This window comes from Pyrgilauda ruficollis, unplaced genomic scaffold (genome assembly GCF_017590135.1).
Source record: "Pyrgilauda ruficollis isolate IOZ18807 unplaced genomic scaffold, ASM1759013v1 scaffold26, whole genome shotgun sequence".
Taxonomy (NCBI): domain Eukaryota; kingdom Metazoa; phylum Chordata; class Aves; order Passeriformes; family Passeridae; genus Pyrgilauda; species Pyrgilauda ruficollis.
This window is the reverse complement of record NW_024523933.1, coordinates 4,390,924-4,409,655: the sequence shown is the minus strand read 5'-3', so window position 1 is coordinate 4,409,655 and position 18,732 is coordinate 4,390,924. Positions and strand designations below refer to the sequence as shown.

The window sequence follows — 18,732 nt, the reverse complement described above, 5'->3', positions numbered from 1 at the left end:
TCCCCGTCCCCGTCCCCATCCCCGCTCCCCATCCCGCGGCCGCGGGGGAACGCCCAGGCCGCGCTACCTAGATTGTGCCTTTAAAAACTTCCTGTGTGCCTTGATGGCTTGCTGAGAGGACTGTCCATCATACAGGCGCTTTGTCTGGCAGTCACTGCCATTTGAATTTGACTGACTGAGGAAGCCCGAGTTATTTGTAAAGAACAACAAGGCTTTTCATTCATAATTTCAGTGGGGGGACAGGGTGCTAATGACTGAGCTTGAATAACCAGGGAATGCGGTATTCAAGGCAGGAAGAAGCCCAACTGGCTGCCAAATGAGAGGAAGGGAGGGGAGGGGAGGGGGATGTAGGTGAAAGTGCTTGTGTGAAAAGGCAAACAATGAAATCGGGATCACACGCATGTATACAAATACAAATCAGGTTCTCAAAAGGTGAGACAGGCAAAGACAGGAGCAGGAAGGAGAGCGGAGGAAATTCCCGTTTCTATTTCATTGACTTGCCTTCGGAACCAGCCTCTGCAATGCTAAATCCGTGAGGGTCTCAGCAAAAGGCTCTTCCCTCCTGCCTCCCTCTCACCACAGAGAAAATGCTTTCCCTCTCCTAGTCCTTTTTACTGCAGAAAAAATCCTTGGGTTTGAAGTTGGGCTGAATGAAGATTTTGCCTTTGCAGCTTAAGCTCCAGCTTCGACCAAACTTGAAAGTACAACTACTAGCCCGGGCTGTGGCCCAACATCTACCATATGTACATATAATTTGACATACTGACCGTCCAATTCAGACATATATTTACATATATATTCTCTAACTCTTCAAAGAATGTGTCCTCACGGAAATCAAACTTTACCCAATGCACAAGCTATTCAGCTAAATAAAGGTTGTTGCCTTTATTCCTATTGTCTACATTGGGATTTCGAATAACGCGTTAACAGAAATTTTCTTAGCTGAAACGGATTTTATAGAGCCATCATTTGTGTCCCTGTGGAGAAAACAAATCTACGGAGCTAAGAAAGAAAATGGAAATTGAACAGCACATACTTTCGAAAACACAACTGCTTTGACACAACGTAAACTGTCAGAACTGGATATAATTTATGCCAATTTGAATTGCGTTGTAAGCAACAACAAGAAAACTTAAAATATGTTAAACGGCTTAAACACTTAACCTCAAGAATGAAGGAAGTTTTCCAGTGGGCTTATTTTGCAAGCTTGTTCTGTCAGATGGATTGGATTTATTGTCTATGTTTGTAACACAATTTCCAATGCTTCCTTTAACTTTCATTAATTAGAGCACCATCCTAGAAGCTGCACTGGACATCTGGATTCCCTCCCTGGCCTGGAGCACATAAGACTTTCACTCAGGCTCCAGAAAGAGTCAGGGGCTTATTTAGGAGGAACAGCTCCAAGATTCATCTTCTCTGTTAATTTCTGCCTTTGTATCTATGAGACTTATGAAAGTAATAGCCCTGCTTAAAATACAGGAAAAGATGATTACAAAACCACAAATGAGATAGGAGTAAGTACACCAGCTGCAGAGATGGAAGTTTAGAGGAACTCTTTAATCAAGAGGTGGGAGTGGATGCTCCTGCAGAGATAACCTTGTTTAGACAACCAAACATTTTGTCCTCTTCCCTCTCCAAGTAAGATAATTGTCTAACAGTACATACTTTTTTAAAGTGTTCTGATTCTATCAGACCCAGATGCTGAAATTTTGCTTGGGCAGAAAGGCTCTGGAGGTCAGAAGGAAATGAACACCTTGGACCTTCATGGGAAGCTGCAGGTACACAGCAGAGAGACTGAACTGGGACCTGAGAGTCCTAGTCCTCACTTTTGGGCTAAGTTATCTCTTTCTTCCTTGTTTTTTCTCACCTCTAAAATGGGCAGTGACATCTCCTGAAAACTAGTTTGAGATCTGTGGAGAAAACTGTGGTAGAATATCTAGCAGTTTAATTATTGTCATTGATATTGCTATAATAGTCAGGGGAAAAAAGACAGTACAGATCTGACAGGAGGATCACGGTATTTTGCAATTTTTAGTATTTTTTTAATTGATGTAACCATATAAACAGTACTTTATTTTGATTGTGTTCTGATTTTCAGACAAGTGATACAGAAAAAACAGTTTTTGTTTTCCTTTTTGTGCAAAATTCATTAATCTCCAGGAAATTATTCTGTCCTGCATACAACACCTCTGCTTTCAGGATGTACTTGTATGCTTGTATTCAGATGAACACAAGTCTTTCACAACTGAGGAAAATAAAAATAATCTCAGTAAATAGGATAAACATGATACTTTTTTTTAAACCTTTGCTCAATCTGCTTCCTTTTGTTTCCAGCAAAACCTGTAAGTCTGACTTATACCAATGCCTTGACTGACATTCAAGATTTATGTTACCAATTGCTAATCTCTAGGAATATTTTTTAAATCCAATGCAGAAAAATACCTTATGTTCTGGGAACAGAGTGACCATCACAGCATGGAGATCCACACAGGCTACCTTGCACTTCTGAGAAGAGCAGGCTTCTTCCAACTCCACTGCTCACAGCACCCAAGATATTAATTTGCCTTTCTACTATGTTGCAGTTTAAGAGCTAGTTCAGGTATCTCTACATCAGTGGTTTTCTAACTGTGACCTGTGAACTCCTATGGACCATTTCTAAATGAGAGGTCTCGTGATTTACAATTTTCTAAGAGTCTGTGCTTCCTTTATGTTTTTTTTTTCTCTTCTAAAGCATAGAAAAAGTCTACACTCTGAAGAAATTTGAAAACTACTGCTGCAAACCACAGCAGAGATGTGATAAGTCTCTTCATAAAACCTTCTTTCAAATTTCCCATAACTTCTAACATTGACCTCTTCCATTTCTTCTGAGTCACTTTAATCCCAGGTCAACACATAAATGTCTGCGTCCTGCTATAAAATATTTTGGGAATTCCCAAACTAGTGCTTATTAACATTTTAATAGACAATCAGTTGATTTTGCATAAAATTCTAGTAGAGTCAAGCCCAGTGTTATCTAGCCTCTAATTGAATGAATCTAGAAAGTGCAGTGTTTCAAACACTAACAGACAAGGCCTGTCTGTGCTGTCATTCTCATGATTACTTCTACCAAAGAAATCAAAAATATTAGGAGGAATACCATACAAAAAAAAAAAAAAAATACACCATATACACCATAAAAAGCCTGCTATAATACCAGTTTAGCAAATAAATTTCACTTCATCCCAATCCATGCCAAATTGTCCCACTTATGAAAATTTGGTCTCAAGGTATTTGAGAAGAGAAATTATAAAATGCATAGTATAAGCTAGAAAGGTTTATAAAGTTGAATTCAAAAAACCAATGCTGATTTTATCAAGGGCACAAATATAACCAAATAACATTGAATGACACATCAAAGAGCATACTAGCTTTATTAGAACAATTTATATGCAAAAGCTCCACATTATATAACCAGTACTAAATGTATGTATCCTTCAGTATAATTTCAGAAGGTACAGGAAAGGGATTTGTTTATTCTTTAAATTTACATAAGTATATTTGGTACTCAACAAGAAAATATCCTTCTGGCAACTGTCCCTCTGTATGGGACAATCTGGGCAATCACCAGATGGGATAAAGTTATGCAGGATCTGGCCTATATCATCTTTAAGAGAGGTGTCTATCATCAGCTAGATCTGAAAATAGTAGTTTAACCAGAGAAGATCTGGGCATCACTAAAAGCAGGAGACTCAATCTCCGAGCAGCTGCAGAGCTTGTGCATTCCCAACCAGAGTGGCAGGTATCAGCTCTTTCCCGTGTAACAGTGCTAACCCTTGTCCCACCAGACTGTGTTCCTAGAACTCAGTGTTCATTTTCCCCCTTTTCTCAGGGAAGAGAATTCCAGTATTTCCTTCAGGTAAACTACAACAAAAATTGAAAAAAAAAAAAAAACTAACAGTACTGAGTCAAGGACCTAATTTTCTTTGTAAGTACGTCCACCTATTTACAGTGCAGTGTGTTTGACTTCTCTGTTTCTCTCTATGATTTATCTAAATGGCCTTATCTGCCCTGAGAACCTCAATGAAGTATCAGTAGGCAAAAAAAGCTTTACACTTTTAAAAAGCTCTGTAATTCCTTTATGCACTTTAGCTTATTCAGAGTCACAAACACAGAAGATAATCAAGTAAAGGTTTAGGTTTGAATGGAACTTCTGGGCATTAGAAGCAATGTGCAGCCAAACTTAGTCCTTTTAGGATGTGAAGAATCAATATTCCCATATCATTGCATTAACTCATGAGATAATGCATGAAATGTTCTCAAAGTCAGCAAACTACTGCACTTTCATTCCCTTTCAGGAAGAATCCCTTATGAATGAGCTGCCCTCCCTTTTCAAAGTTAAGGGGGAAACCACTTGTTTTCCGGCCCTGGTCTGAAAATCTAATCAAGCAAAAACTTGTGGGACAATTTCAGGATGAAACAGAAAAGTTTCAGCTATTTCATATGGGTCTCTGTCATGTCATACAGTTTTCAAATGTATATACACCATTTTTCACCTGAAGCCACTGGAATTGCTACTATTGAAATAGATCATGAACATACAACACCTATACACAATATAAATATACGTGTATGTTGGTGTGTACACAAATATATATACATATATACACACAACAGTTACATTTCTCTGCTGAGAATAAACTCAAGAACCTCATCTCAAAAATAAGGCCTGCTTGGGTTAAAAGCAAAAAAAAAAAAAAACAAAAAAAAACCAAAAAAAACTCCCAAAAAACAAAAACAAATCAGAAAGCAAAAAACACAACAAAATCATGCAGTGGTTAGAGCAAACCACTAGGGGAAACATAATCACATGCATTAAGCCACTCTCCACGACAAGAAATGTGAGTGATACATGTAATCCTCCAAAAGCTGGTTCCAAGGTACCATCAGATTAAAACTCTGAGAAATCAGCACTGAAGTTCCAACATGAACACACACAAGCACATGCACAAAAACGAGCACACAATTTTTTGCAGATTTGTGCACTATTTATTGTTTACCTTTGTGTCAGGTGGTGTACAAATCTTTGCAAGTTTAAGGCTTCTCTTTCAAACTCATCAGTACCAGGATGCTGTATTCTTGGGGGTTTTCTGGCTTTATTTTTGGCGGGGTTTTTTTTTTTTTTTTGAGCTATAACACATTGAAGCATCACCATTTTGCATGCATGACTGGCTCTGCAAATAAAAATAGCTTCACTGTTTTTAGATCTGTCTTTGAGACTACTCTCTGTATTAAGTGCATACACCTGTAGTTGAGAACTGGTGTGGAAATTGATGATTGCACTACTGACCGAAGGATTTAAAAGTGGTGTTATGAACTTTCCAGCTTAAAACACTATTTATGTACTCAATATAAACGATGATAAATAATTCAACACACCTTTCCCATGTGTATAGGCTTGCACAAAAAGTTCTTAACCTATTTTTTACTTTGCTGTGTGGGAGGAAGTGTATTTTGTCTTTCTACAGCGAGGGGAATATTGTGTTTTCTGTTTCCCGGATATTTTAACCCATACTTATCTCTCACAGCTGAACACCGTGGATTTCCTTGCTGACACAGAGCGCGCAGCCTACACACAGGGCACATCTCCGAGGATGCTCATGTCGCTGCCCGGCGCATCCTCACGGAGACGCCAGGCCGCTGGGTGCCCCCTCCCGCGGGGAAGCTGAGGGCAGGCCCGCAGCTCCCTCCGGCGCTGCCCGGCGCCGGGGCTGGTGCCCCGCGGAGCCGCCCTGACCCGCTGCCCCCCGCCCCGGCGCCGCGCTCCCTCTGGCGGGGAGAGCGGCCGCGCCGCCGCCGCTGCCCGGAGCCCCGGGGGTAACCCAGCCACACCGGGCTGCGGCTCCAGCCCGGGGGCAGCCCCCGCCCCGGCGGGAGAGCGCTCCGGCTGCGGGGCCGGTGGTCGAACAGGGTGGGGAGGGGACGGACGGCCGGGCTGCAGCAGTTCTGTACGGGCTAGGGAGCGATGGAACCCGCTTTAAAGGAAAGAAGCGAGCCCCGTTTAACTCCGGCTGACCTTACTGTCACCCAAGTATGGAAAATAGTTTGCAGGCTCAGAATATTACTGTGGAAGAACGGATACTTGAGCATGAAACCACGAAAACCCGAAGGCCGTCCATGTGAGACACAGCCCTCGTTATTTACACTTTTTTTATGGGGAATGACCACCCCCTCCACAGAGCGGTGACCAGCAGGTGTAGGAGAGGAAGTGCTGAGAAATCGGCTCGAGCAGTGGAGGGCTGGTTGGGGCTTTGCACCGGGGGCTGTCCATGTGAACAGCGCAGCGATTACTGCCTTACACATGGTGTGTATTTTAAGCAGTGCCACACGTGACACGGGAACATTCGTGCTCGGTGCGTGCCTGCCTGGGGACAGGGGTGCGCGTACAGATACGTGCGAGCGCAAGATGCCCGCGTCCGACCAGCCACAGCGGCCCCGTCAGTGCTTCCAGCTCGTACCAAAGGGACCGAGCTGTGGCCGTGTCAGGAAACGCCCAGAAGACAAACAGTCACGTTCGCGAGCTGCTCGCAGACCGTGTCCCCCGCACGAATGGCAACTGACTAAAATAAAGTTTGGAGGGGGAGGTTTGTAGGGTTTTTTTAACTTATTAAAAAAAAAAAAAAAACACATCCAGGCCCCCCCGCACAGGCGAGGGGACCCTGCTGGTGCCAGGGGCGCGGCACACCCCGCGGCCGGGCGCCCGAGGCTGGCTCGGCGGCGGCAGCGCTGCCCTTTTGAATGCCTCCCGCAGCCCTGAGTGCTGGCAGGGCGCTGGGAGCGCCAGTGAATGTAGCCCCGCAGAGCCAATGAGCTGGGACCGGATGCGATATATCCTCTGGGACAACAACTGCTCTGTTCCTCCTCAGATCCACATGACGCCATTTACTGCTGCTTTTGCAGAGAGATCACCCTACCTCCTCCGGAAAGAAAAAGAGAGAGAGGGAGAGAGCGAGCGAGCAGAAAAACGCCGAGCCCCTACAGCTCAGATCTCAAATCTTCCTCCTCCTCCTCCTCCACCTCCTCCAAACACACCCCCCGCACAGGCGAGGGGACCCTGCTGGTGCCAGGGGCGCGGCACACCCCGCGGCCGGGCGCCCGAGGCGCGGGGACCTGCCGCCCGCTCCGCCCCGCTCCGCGCCCCGCGGGCCCCGCTCCGCGCTCCCGCCCGGCCACGGGGGCGCCCTCCGCGCCGCCTAATCGCATTAATCCGCGGGACAATGCCCCAAGTAATCACCCTTCCTGCTCCCTGCGCGGCCGGCGACCGGCGGCTGGAAAGGGCGAAGCGGGGGAGGGGAGGGGCAGAAAGTGTAAACTTTTATTCCACTCGGTTAAGAAAAACGGGTGGGAGGCAACGGGGAGCACTCGGGCACGGGTCTCCCGAACGGCCGCAGCGGCGGGGAGAGCGCGCCTTCCTCCCCGCGAGAAGCGAGTTCCCCTCGGTTTCCCTGCAAACCTATCGCCGCCTGCCTCTGAGTAAATACACGAGCACAAAAGCAACCCCGAGCGGCGTGAGACCGCGCACGGAGCAGCCTCCCGTGAGCACAGGCTGCCGCTCGCCCCGCGCAGCGCGGGGAGCGCCGCGGACGGGCCGGGGCCGGGGCCGGGGCCGGGGCCGGGGCAGCCGGGCTGGCTCGGCGGGGGCAGCGCTGCCCTTTTGAATGCCTCCCGCAGCCCTGAGTGCTGGCAGGGCGCTGGGAGCGCCAGTGAATGTAGCCCCGCAGAGCCAATGAGCTGGGACCGGATGCGATATATCCTCTGGGACAACAACTGCTCTGTTCCTCCTCAGATCCACATGACGCCATTTACTGCTGCTTTTGCAGAGAGATCACCCTACCTCCTCCGGAAAGAAAAAGAGAGAGAGGGAGAGAGCGAGCGAGCAGAAAAACGCCGAGCCCCTACAGCTCAGATCTCAAATCTTCCTCCTCCTCCTCCTCCACCTCCTCCAAACACACAACAACAACCACCACCACAAATCCGCTGCGCTCCCAAAACACCCCCCCGATTGCAAACCACAGAACTGCCTGCAACACACACGCTCGCAGAGGGAGCGAGAAAGCTAAGAGGGAGAGAAGGGGAGAGGAGCCTGCAGCAAGCAGCTTCTCAGCAGAACGGCTACATTGCACAAGCTGCTTTTTCGGAGGAGCTCAGTGGAAGAAAGCTCTGGGATTTTATTTTAAATCCACTTTGTTTTGTTTTCTTTGGCTTTTCCCTTTCCTCTTGATCAATTTGCAACAGCAAAAAAAAAAAAAAAAAAGTGACTTGGTATTGGCGATTCGGCCTCCTGTTCATTGAGGAAAAAAAACGAAAGTGTGTGTGTAAGACTGAGTGATTTTTAGTAGCAAAGAAAACCCACCCCGATCCGGAGAGGTGTTTTGATTATTATTATAGTATATACACGCACGCACGTATTTATAATCGATCTGGGGAGAGGCACCTAACTTTTCTCTGGACTTTTTTATTTTTTTTTTTACGTGGTGATCATTCTTACTCTAATTTGCAAGTTGGACTAAAGCAGAGTTTGGAAAAGAATTTTTTTTTGCTTTAGGGCTGGATTTATTTGCAAACCGCAGGAAGAAGAAAATACAAGAGAGAGAGGGGTTTGGTGCAGCGCCGCGATCACGGTGAGAGCCTTTTCCTTCTTTGCAAAACAAGCTTTTCAGTAACCTCCTCCCCCCCCCACCCCGCCTTTGGTTGCTCCAAGAAAACTCGTGGAAATGTTTGAGGCCGATCCCTTTTCCATTCGCACAGGTTCTCCCTCTCCCCCCCTTCCCTTCTCCTTCCTTTCTCAGAGAGGAGCTGGAGGTGGGATTTCGGAGCGGTTTCTCTCCGGGGAGGGGTGGGGGGAGCTCCGTGGAGTTTGCGGGCTGCGCCGCGTTTGTGCCCCGCCGGGGTGCCCCGGGGGTGCGGAAGGCTGCGCGGGGGGCGGAGGGCTGCGCGGGCGCCCCGGAATGCCCGCGGGGGCTGCGAGTGGGGCGGGGGTGCGCTTGAAGGAGCCACAGCTCCGGCGTGCTCTCGCTGCTGCGGGGGGCCGGGCACGGGAGGTCCTGCGCGCTCCTGCCTCGCTGGGCACGCGTGGGTTTCCGACAAGCCCCGGGGGAGGTGAAGGGAGGAGGGCGCAGAGGGACTGGCGAGCGTCGGAGCTGTTTGTGCCCCGCTCTTGGGGGAGAAGGAGCAACCCGCCTTTCAGTGCGTGATTTACGCCTGTCTGTAGTGGCGTCAGGAGATCCGTGCGATTCGGAAGTGAGTGCACGTCTGGTACAAATATATACGCGTGTGTGTGTGTGTGCGTGTGTGTAAGCTTAGATATTTCTCCTGTGATGAAATTAATTCGATCTGTAAGACGAGGAAAGTGCTTCTCTAGCTTCTTCTATGCAGAGGGCATGTGTGGAAGGGAAAAAAAAGTCATAATTTTGACTTTTTTTTTTTTTTTGTGGGCTTACTTCGTGACAGCCCCCTTCCCCCATCAAAAAAGAAAAGAAAAAAAAAAAAGAAAAAAAAAAAGCTGCTGGTGTTTTCAGCAAGCTGTTTGTGTGTCACTTTGCCCCACCCCGATGGTAAAGTCCCTTTTGCCCTAATCCATAGTCTGATCACACACTCGGCCCTTAATGGGGGTTTCAAAGCACTTTGAAAGAAGAGGAGGTGGTTGGTGTGTGTGCGGTGGGAATGGGGGTGGGGGTGCCTTGCACAGGCTCCGGCCACAAAACAGAAATTCACGGGCAGAGGACTTCTCTCCCTTAGGCTTCGCCCTTCCCCGGCCAGCTGTACACGGGATTTTTCCACAGCACGCAAGAAGCCCCTCGCTTTTTAAACCTCTCCAAATGTGCCGAACGCGAAACCCGTCCCCCTCGCTCACCCTTTTGCCAAGCCCAGATTGAAAGAAAAGAAAAGTTAGCAATCCTGGCACTTGAGCTCGGTGAGAGTGGACTTTGGCTCTTAGAAGTGGGGAATCGTGTTATCACACACATGCACACACAAAAAGGCAAATCTGCTTCTCCTGCTCCTGGCGGATGCAAAGGAGAGAAGTACTAGGTCAGAGGAGGGAGAGGTGTGCCCTCCCGTCAGGATTTTCAGGCAAGCGTAGGTTTGCAAATAAATGTGTTGGTTCTTTGCATCCTGTCCTGTTAGCGGATCTATGACGGGGAGAAAAAACGGGGAGCACCCGGCTCGGCCTGATGCCCCGCTGGAAATGCCTCCTGGGTCCCTCCGGGCTGGGGCGGAGCGGGGCGGGCTGAAGGTCAGGCAATTTGCAGAATATGCGTAAAATAAGAGGAGCTTTTCCAGCGGCTGGCTTTGTGAAGTTGAATGGGTGTTTAGGGCAAGGCGAGAGGGGGTAATCTGCCTTTTGCCCAGCTGTCCCGGAGGTGTTGTCTGAACCGTCTGCAGGGCGCCTGGCACTTCCCGGGAGGGGAAGCTCCTTTAGCATCTCCTGGGGGAGGGCAGGGGGGAAGAGTTAAAAGGAAACATGGGTTTGACTTTCTGATAAGGCGGCTGAAGCAGCCCCCTCCCACCTCCCAGCCCAGAGGATGTCTCCTGGTTATCTCCAGGTTGTCTGCACTCTCCGGCGGGCGAGGGGCTGTCGCCTCCCACCTGCTGCGCGCCCCCCGCCCGAGACGGAGCTGGAGGCGGGGAGGGAAGCGGACACCGGAGGCTGCTTTTCCAGCTCCCACCTTGGCGTCTGAGGGGGGCTCCGCCACCGATCCCGGGGTCGTCTGAAGCGCCTTCAGGTCAGGGTCAGCTTTGCTTTTGCAGTGGGTTGTCATTTCTGGAGAGGCAGGGGCTGATACCCTCTAGGCTGGCTGGGGCTGGACGCAGAGGAGAGATAGGGCTGCCAATTCCTCTTAAGAATGGGGAAAGCATTTTACTTTCTATTATTTTTTATCTTCAGATAGTTTCAGAGGAGGTGAATATCTACTTAGGCTGTTTTTTGAAACTTTTGGTATGGCAGAGGTTTTAATTTGAAGGAAAAAAAATAGCATAAGTAATGCTTAAAGCCAAGTTAGCAAGAATTTTTTTGGGGGGGTAGGCAGTACTGTAACATACATCGTGTGTCCAAAACCAGGATTTGACAATATTTAAAATAAGTGGTCACTCTTAAAAGTTAGAGATTTGTCTATACGTATTATTTTTTCCTTTTTTTTTTTTTTTTTTTTTTCAAGTAAAAACACTTGAAGGAGGGGAGCCAGGAGTTAAAAGGTTAAATGTTTTGCATTGATGTTAGAATAAAGACAGTGTCTTGAGATACTCTTTGTTAAACTGTTTGGCTATATTTTACTATACTGCAGTACAGTATTATTGTTGGTAACTGATGTGTACAGAGTAACACTATGGTGCTCTTTCTAGTTATAATTGAAGACATTGTGTGGTCCTTGTAAGAAGTTTGGTTCTTGCTTGGGTTTAAATTGTAGAATATTGTTCTGGATTTTTGTATAGGTAATTGGATTTTGGAGCCACTTTAAGATATGTTAAAGGCAAAACAAATATTAACTAATTTAGAGGGCAGTACTTGAAACTTGCGCATATTTGAATGTGGAAGTTATTTACGAGTTCTCATCCTCTGTGTCTTTTACTGGCTTTTCATTTAAATTCTAAAGTTTACATTTCTACTTTGTAGTTAACGATCCTTTCAAGTAATATTCACAATCAAGTAGACTTCTTGGATGCTGGCATTATTTGATTATGTTATGCATGCCTCTATCCCACAAGCCACTCTTGATAATATTCACAATTTGAAATGTAGTCTGGAATTTTTTACACATTAAAAAAAGAAACAAACCCAAACAACCAAACAACTGTGGTAACATTGCTTTTGTAGTTTTGAGCCTTAAAATAACAGTCACAGTGGTGTGCACCAGTATGACACACACACTAAAATACTGGAGAGAGATATTTTTACTTGTGCTGTTGAAGTTTTTGGTAGCACTAACTCATTTAATGTCTAACCTCAAACATTTTATTGCTATTTAGTGTTTTTCTTGGGACCTTTGGTATTAAACTAAAATTTCCTATTTACATCATGTAAAGTTTAATGTGTAAAGAGACTAGCCTACCAAAATATTATCCAATTTTAAACAAAATTGGAGAATTATATGTCTGTCATCAGCAGGTCACATTACACTTGCTAAATACTTGCAGGATAGTTTGGTTTTTGTTTTTTTTTTCAGTATAAGGTTTTCAGTAGCCTGATGTGAAAAGAAGTGTCACTTCAAGTGGCTGAAATGTAATCACTTAAAAGGCCATGGTCTAACCAGAAGATGGCCTGAGAAGCCTCAGTTAGCAGGAGTAATACCTAGACTTTCCAGAGCCACAAGTTAAGTTGCATGGTCCTAGGAAAGAATCTTAGGGATTCTTAAAGGTCCTTAACCTCTCCACAGCAGTAGGCAGAACAGGCCAAGGGAATTTGGTCACTCAGCTGACCGGTGCCAGTGCTTGTCCCAGACGTGACTCCTTTTATTAATGGCTGATGCATTACTTGATTGTCTGCAGTTTTGTGGGGTCCTGCAGGCTTGAAAAGCTGCTGGAGAGAGCATGAGACACGTTTCAATAGTGAATCCTCTCTTTTTTGCTCCAGGATTTCAGATGTGTTCTAAGCCTGGCGGGGTGAGCAAGCTTCCGGGCACTGATGGAGACTCAGCACGGCAGTGGGTCGCAGCCCTTACTACAGGCTCGGCGTGACAGTGGGAGACCGCACGGGGAGCCCGACCTGCGGGATGTCCTGATGCAGCAGGTTCACGTCTTGTCATTGGACCAGATCAGAGCCATCCGAAACACAAATGAATACACAGAGGGACCTACGGTGGCTCCACGGCCGGGGGTCAAGTCTTCTCCTCGGGTGACAGCCCAGCCCAAAAATGAAAGGCCCCATGGTTTGCCTGAACATCGTCATTTGAGCCGGATCCAGCACACGCAAACGCACACATCTCCTCGAGCGCCTCTGTCCCGGTCCATCAGCACAGTCAGCACAGGCTCACGGAGCAGTACGAGGACAAGTACAAGCAGTAATTCATCAGAACAAAGACTTCTGGGATCATCTTCGGGGCCAGTTGCTGATGGGATAGTCCGAATGCAGCCCAAGTCTGAGCTCAAGCCGAGTGAGCTGAAGCCACTGAGCAAAGAAGACTTGGGAGCACACAGCTACAGGTGTGAGGACTGTGGAAAGTGTAAGTGTAAGGAGTGCACTTATCCAAGGACCCTCCCCTCATGCTGGATCTGTGACAAGCAGTGTCTTTGCTCAGCCCAGAACGTGGTTGATTACGGGACTTGTGTTTGCTGTGTGAAGGGCCTCTTCTATCACTGCTCTAATGATGACGAGGACAACTGTGCTGACAACCCCTGCTCCTGCAGTCAGTCACATTGCTGCACTAGGTGGTCCGCCATGGGTGTAGTGTCCCTCTTTCTGCCTTGCTTGTGGTGTTACCTACCAGCCAAGGGTTGCCTTAAGTTGTGCCAGGGCTGTTACGACCGGGTAAATCGGCCTGGGTGCCGCTGCAAACACTCCAACACCGTTTGCTGCAAAGTTCCCAGCGTACCCCCCAGGAACTTTGAAAAGCCAACATAGCATCACTAGCCAGAAATACTAAAGTAACAAGGATTATTATTTTAACGTACATATGCAACCAACTAAGCAGCTATGGTCTTGGCACTGTAGTAGAAGGGTTGGGGATGTACTTCGCTGTTTGCAGTGAAATGCTTTTCTCTGTGTGTGCCATCTTAACTGATACGCTTGTTAGAATCCAGCTAGTGGCATACAGGGGGAAAAAAAGGGATGCAGTACATTGTGACCCACATATTGCATAAGCTAAAGCAACACAGACACTCCTAGGCAACTCTATTGTTTGTGAATAGTACTTGCAAAATTTGTAAATTAGCAAATGACTCCTTTTTTTTCATTGTTTTCTGCCAGAGATAATGTGCTATATTTTTGTATATACAATAATATTTTCAACTGTGAAAAGTAAGTGCTGTCATAAGACATGGCACAGTCACAAAATATTATACTAATATGTTGTACATTCGGAAGAATGTGAATCAATCAGTATGTTTTTAGATTGTATTTTGTCTTACGGAAACCTTCTATTACAAGACTTTGATTTCCCTTTGGACTTCATGTATATTGTACAGTTACAGTAAAATTCAGCCTTTATTTTCTAATTTTTTCAACATATTGTTTAGTGTAAAGAATATTTATTTGAAGTTTTATTATTTTATAAAAAGAAATATTTATTTTAAGAGGCATCTTACAAATATCACCCCTTTTTATGAGGACGTCATAGTTGCTGCAAATAAGGGGTGAATGATGCATATGTTCACTATAAAATAGAAAATATATTAACGTTTGAAATTAAACTGGGCTACTTGTCATTTTTTCCCATTTATTGTTCTGAGTTGGGAGAATTGGTACTTCTAATGTGCTATATAGTCACAGTGAGCCTAATGTGAAACTGAAAAGAGATTTTTAAGTGTATTCTTTTGTCCTTGTTTACTTCTTCACCTGAAAACAGTGCAGGATTTTTGCTCCTTTCCTTTGCACAAATGTCCCATATACTGTTTCTACAACATAGGAAAATGCATTAATTCATTCCAGACTAGGACTAATAGGCACTGAAAGCTTGACCTATTCTATAAGTGATGAGCTTTTGTGCTTCAAGTAGGAAATAAGTAATCATTCACAAAAAATGTTAGGCTTGCATGGCTTTACTCAGTGAGACAGAGGAGGAAAAAAATGCAATTAATACCGTCAATGCAAAAAGCTTGCAGGATTATTTGTTAAAGTTAGAAGAGTATGCCACAGGGAATGATAGATCTGAATGCAGTCCAGCCTTATGTCAAACATTTGCCTCACTTGCAAGAAGAAAGTTGCTTGATTTGTCATTTGTGGCAGTTACCTTCCACTGAGGTCAAAATCCTTTCCCTGCCAAGTTTCCCACCGGAAGCCTAGAGAATGATTTACCTTTCTTTATTAACAAACTATCATTTCCTGTTCTGAGCATGTCTCTCCAAGTTTAGAGGTCTTAATGTTCAATTTTATTTATACATTTCTTAAGCTGGCATTTAAGAATAGTTGTAAGTATTTTTAAGCTGATGCTTAAAAAAGTCTCCCAGCCTTTTCTGAAGCCCCTCCAAGAGAAACAAGTTATTACTAATAAATTAAGAACTCACTAAAAGTTGAAAACCAGAGCAATGAGTAAATGTTCTGTCTTTTTGTCCCTTAGTTTTCATCTTAGGTCTGGTGTTTGGATGATTTTACATAGGTCTGTAGTACTCAGAAATCTTACACTGTGTGTTTGTGCATATTGGTTATCAATCATCAAGTGAAATTAAAAAGTGCTTGTTCTCTTTCTCTTTTTTTTTTTTTCCTTACCTCTCTCATGAAAAATGTAAGCTGGTTTACTTTCTGCACCAGCTGGCTGGATACTTTGGTATACAAAGATGAACAGTATATATTTAGGTCTCTGAGTGGAATTTGCCAGAAAGAGGGTAGCTTATATTACATGAGTAATTTGTCCATATTTAAAGCACATCAGTATACTGTAACTGAGTAGTGGACTGTATACGTGAGATTGTGCTTGGCTGCTGATAAACAGAGATTATTATTATTTAATTATGGGGGGTTTTAGCAATTTTGTTCTTGAAGGGGTTGATAACCATCATGTGTTTCCATTCACTGAATGTAGTTCTTGAACTAGGTTAAGTGCTTATGCTTAAACTGTCCTGGGCTAGTCTTGCTGATGAAAACAAATATTAGGGGAATCTTTAGGCTCTATCTTGGAAACCCCAAGTCCCACTGATTCAGCAGACAATAAATACAGTGTTTTCATTGGATTGATGAATGTGACAAAACTGAAGGCAAGCCCAGTCTTTTCAGTGATTTTTGTTTCAGTTGAAGATGACTACAGAAAGCTGAAGGTGAAACTGGAAAACTGGGATGGCTGAGCAGCACAGCAGTCAAAGTGGGTGCAACTCAGAAGTCCTACTAGCTTAAGTCCAATACTAAAATTGTGGATTTGTTTTCTTTTTGCAGTATAGTAAGTTCTCTGTCTGCTTAGTTAGGTTCTAAGGGAAAACCATCTTCTTGTTGGCAGTGAAGTTTGAAGCTGGTTTAAACACTGAGCAATGGTTGTGACCTTTTGCTTGGTTCTTAATGAAGATAAAATAGTGGCTCCCACCCACCCCAGGTAAGCCCATTACCAGAAACTGGGTAGGATGTATGACTCTTGGGAGCAGGGATGTAGGGAAGTGTGGTCCGTTGGGCTGACTATGGTACTGGGGTCTAGGCTTCAGCTAGTATGGATTGAAGTTTGTGCCCACTGGACTCTTAAAAGCTGGCTTGTGAATATTAGTTAACATCCTAATATTACACTTAATTAGATAAGGTTTAGTATTCTAAATAAAACCAAAATCTTGCCTCAAGCAGATTAGATTGTTTTAATAAGAATTAAGAGGGCTTTTCAAGTGGATTGAGATAATGTTATTAAAGCATGCCTACTTTATCCTTTGAGATAGGAAAGTGGAGGTCCAAGTAAGGAAAATTTTCCATACACAGGTTTTGAGGATAACCATGAAAGTCGTGTTTGATGTACTTCTTATAGGACTTTAATTTTAGACTGCTAGGAAGTCGTGAGAGAGAGCAAAACCCTTATTATTGCTCCATTTATTGTGTTGCTGCTTCAGAGTTTTGATCTGTTAACTTACAGATTCCATAAGGTTTGTTTAAGGTATAGTGATCTGCAGGATTGGACTGACAGTTGACCCTAGTAACAATGGAAACAAATAGCTTTTTCTCAAATTATTTTTCTGTATGATGTAAGATACAAATAAATACATCAAATTTAGAGAAATTTAGAAAGTCCTCTATTAATATCCTCAGAATCTTATTTTCTTACTTTGTTCTTTAATGGTTTGAATCTTGATTATAATTTCTTTTTTGAGATAGGGATCATAGCAATAAAAAAAAAAGGAAATAAAGAAGGAAGAGTCTTGGATTCAAGTAGAGAATAAATAGTGCTTTGGGTGGAAATAAAATGTGTTCCTAAAGTAGTTGAGATCATATTCAGGTGAGTATTTACATTCAACAGATTTACCAAATCAGTCTTCAAAAGCCAAAAGTTCTCCAAGTGCAGAAGTGAAGTAGTTAAGTTTTGATGATTGACATAATAGATTTTTTACACTTTCTTACTAAACTCCCAGCATTTAAATATACAGTGTTACCTGTATTACCGTTTTCACTTTTGTTAAAATGCAAAATAATTAATTTTGTAATGAATGAAATCTTAGGTCTTTTTCTCAGGTGGCAGGAAGAGAGCAGAATAAATTTCTGTTCTACAGTGACACATTTAAATATTCTTAGGAATTAACGGTTGGGAAAGATGTATTTGAACAGTCTGTCTTGTCTCAGATGTTCCTAGATGGGTGCAGGTACAGTAAGTAATAATGATTTCATCTGCTGAGACTAATTTCTCAATCAGTCACTGGAGCAGAGTGCCAGAAAGAAATTGGCTGAATGTGAGAGCACGCTCGATTGAGTAGTGTTTGTAAGAATAGTATTGAATAGATGTCTTGCTGAAAATGTCAGCATTTGTCTTGTTGGGTCATCTTAAATAAATCAGTTACAGATTGGGATTGCAGGTAGACAGCACACCAGATGCGGGATTGCAGGTGAGAAAGTGCACCAAATCCTTACCAATGAAAATACTTGGGTGTTTTCCTCTTTATGCAATCTGATTTTAAACTGGAATCTTAGAAATAAAAAATAGCATCTCATTGAAGTCAGGACAGTTTGACTCAAAAAACACGTGCATATAAAGTGCAGGTGTGTATAGTACTTTTAAATTCAAAAATACTTCATGTTTCAATCTGTGGAGACTCCTGTGTGTTATTTCTCCTCATATTTATTCTTTCTGGTCCCTATCCCTTTCCTTGACCTTTCCTAATCATAATACAAAATACATTATTGCCACATAGAACAAAAGGGGAAAGAGGAGGATGAAACATGCTATTCTCCTTAGTATTCTGTACCTGAAAGTTTAGGACAAGGTCAAAAAACTGATTATCTTCCTCATGTAATTTTTCCTGCATTTTCAGAAATATAAAAGGTTTTTTCCATTCATATGACATTGATTCTGCTATTTCAGAAAAATCTTATTTTCATTGTTTTGGTATGAATTTTATTGCTCAAGAAGGTTTTATATGTCTTTGTTTTAACCCACTGGCACTGTGTTTTAGATGAAAGAGGCAGAGGTGTTACTACCATAAAAGCATGAACTGCTGCTGTTCCTCTGCCACAGGGATTGTTCAGTAGAGAGCCAATGTAGTTGCTTTTGGACATGAGTAGCAATGATTTTGTTTGAAACAGGGTGGGAGTTCAGTGTTTTCAGCCTTGGGAGAAGGCAACAGAGGCTGTGCTACATATCTGAAGTTTCTCTTTACGTGTGGTGTAAGAAACTTTTTTTTTTTTTCTGACTTCACTGTGCATGCTGATTACAGAAGCTTAGGACTAAAATGTTCAAATTGCTAGACTAAAATGAGTCGGTTCCCATTTCAGTAGAAGTTACCAATAATCAGAAGCTTTGACAATGTAGTCTGCTATTATGTAGGATTATTTATGGATATTTTAATACTTGGGGGTTTAAGTTACATTTTAAAATAGTCTTGCCAAGGGAGATAATCTGTTTCTAAAAGGTAAAGAACTATATAATCAGA

The 18,732-nt window shown here is 43.9% G+C and overlaps 1 protein-coding gene across 4 annotated transcripts; it reads left to right on the top strand.

Annotated features, from left to right (window-relative positions):
* The first annotated feature begins 7,894 nt into the window (after positions 1-7,894).
* SPRY2 (sprouty RTK signaling antagonist 2) lies at positions 7,895-14,379 on the top strand. Of its 4 annotated transcripts, XM_041471268.1 has the most exons (4): positions 9,118-9,276; positions 9,775-9,949; positions 10,581-10,760; positions 12,605-14,379. In XM_041471268.1, exon 4 carries the CDS (start codon positions 12,656-12,658, stop codon positions 13,589-13,591), a length of 936 nt encoding a protein of 311 aa, XP_041327202.1. In that variant the 5' UTR covers positions 9,118-9,276; positions 9,775-9,949; positions 10,581-10,760; positions 12,605-12,655; the 3' UTR covers positions 13,592-14,379. The 4 variants fall into 4 exon arrangements, with proteins under 4 accessions (XP_041327201.1, XP_041327203.1, XP_041327202.1 ...); XM_041471267.1 differs by lacking the exons at positions 9,118-9,276; positions 9,775-9,949; positions 10,581-10,760 and adding an exon at positions 7,895-8,657; XM_041471269.1 differs by lacking the exons at positions 9,118-9,276; positions 9,775-9,949; positions 10,581-10,760 and adding an exon at positions 8,755-8,838.
* The last annotated feature ends 4,353 nt before the right edge of the window (positions 14,380-18,732 follow it).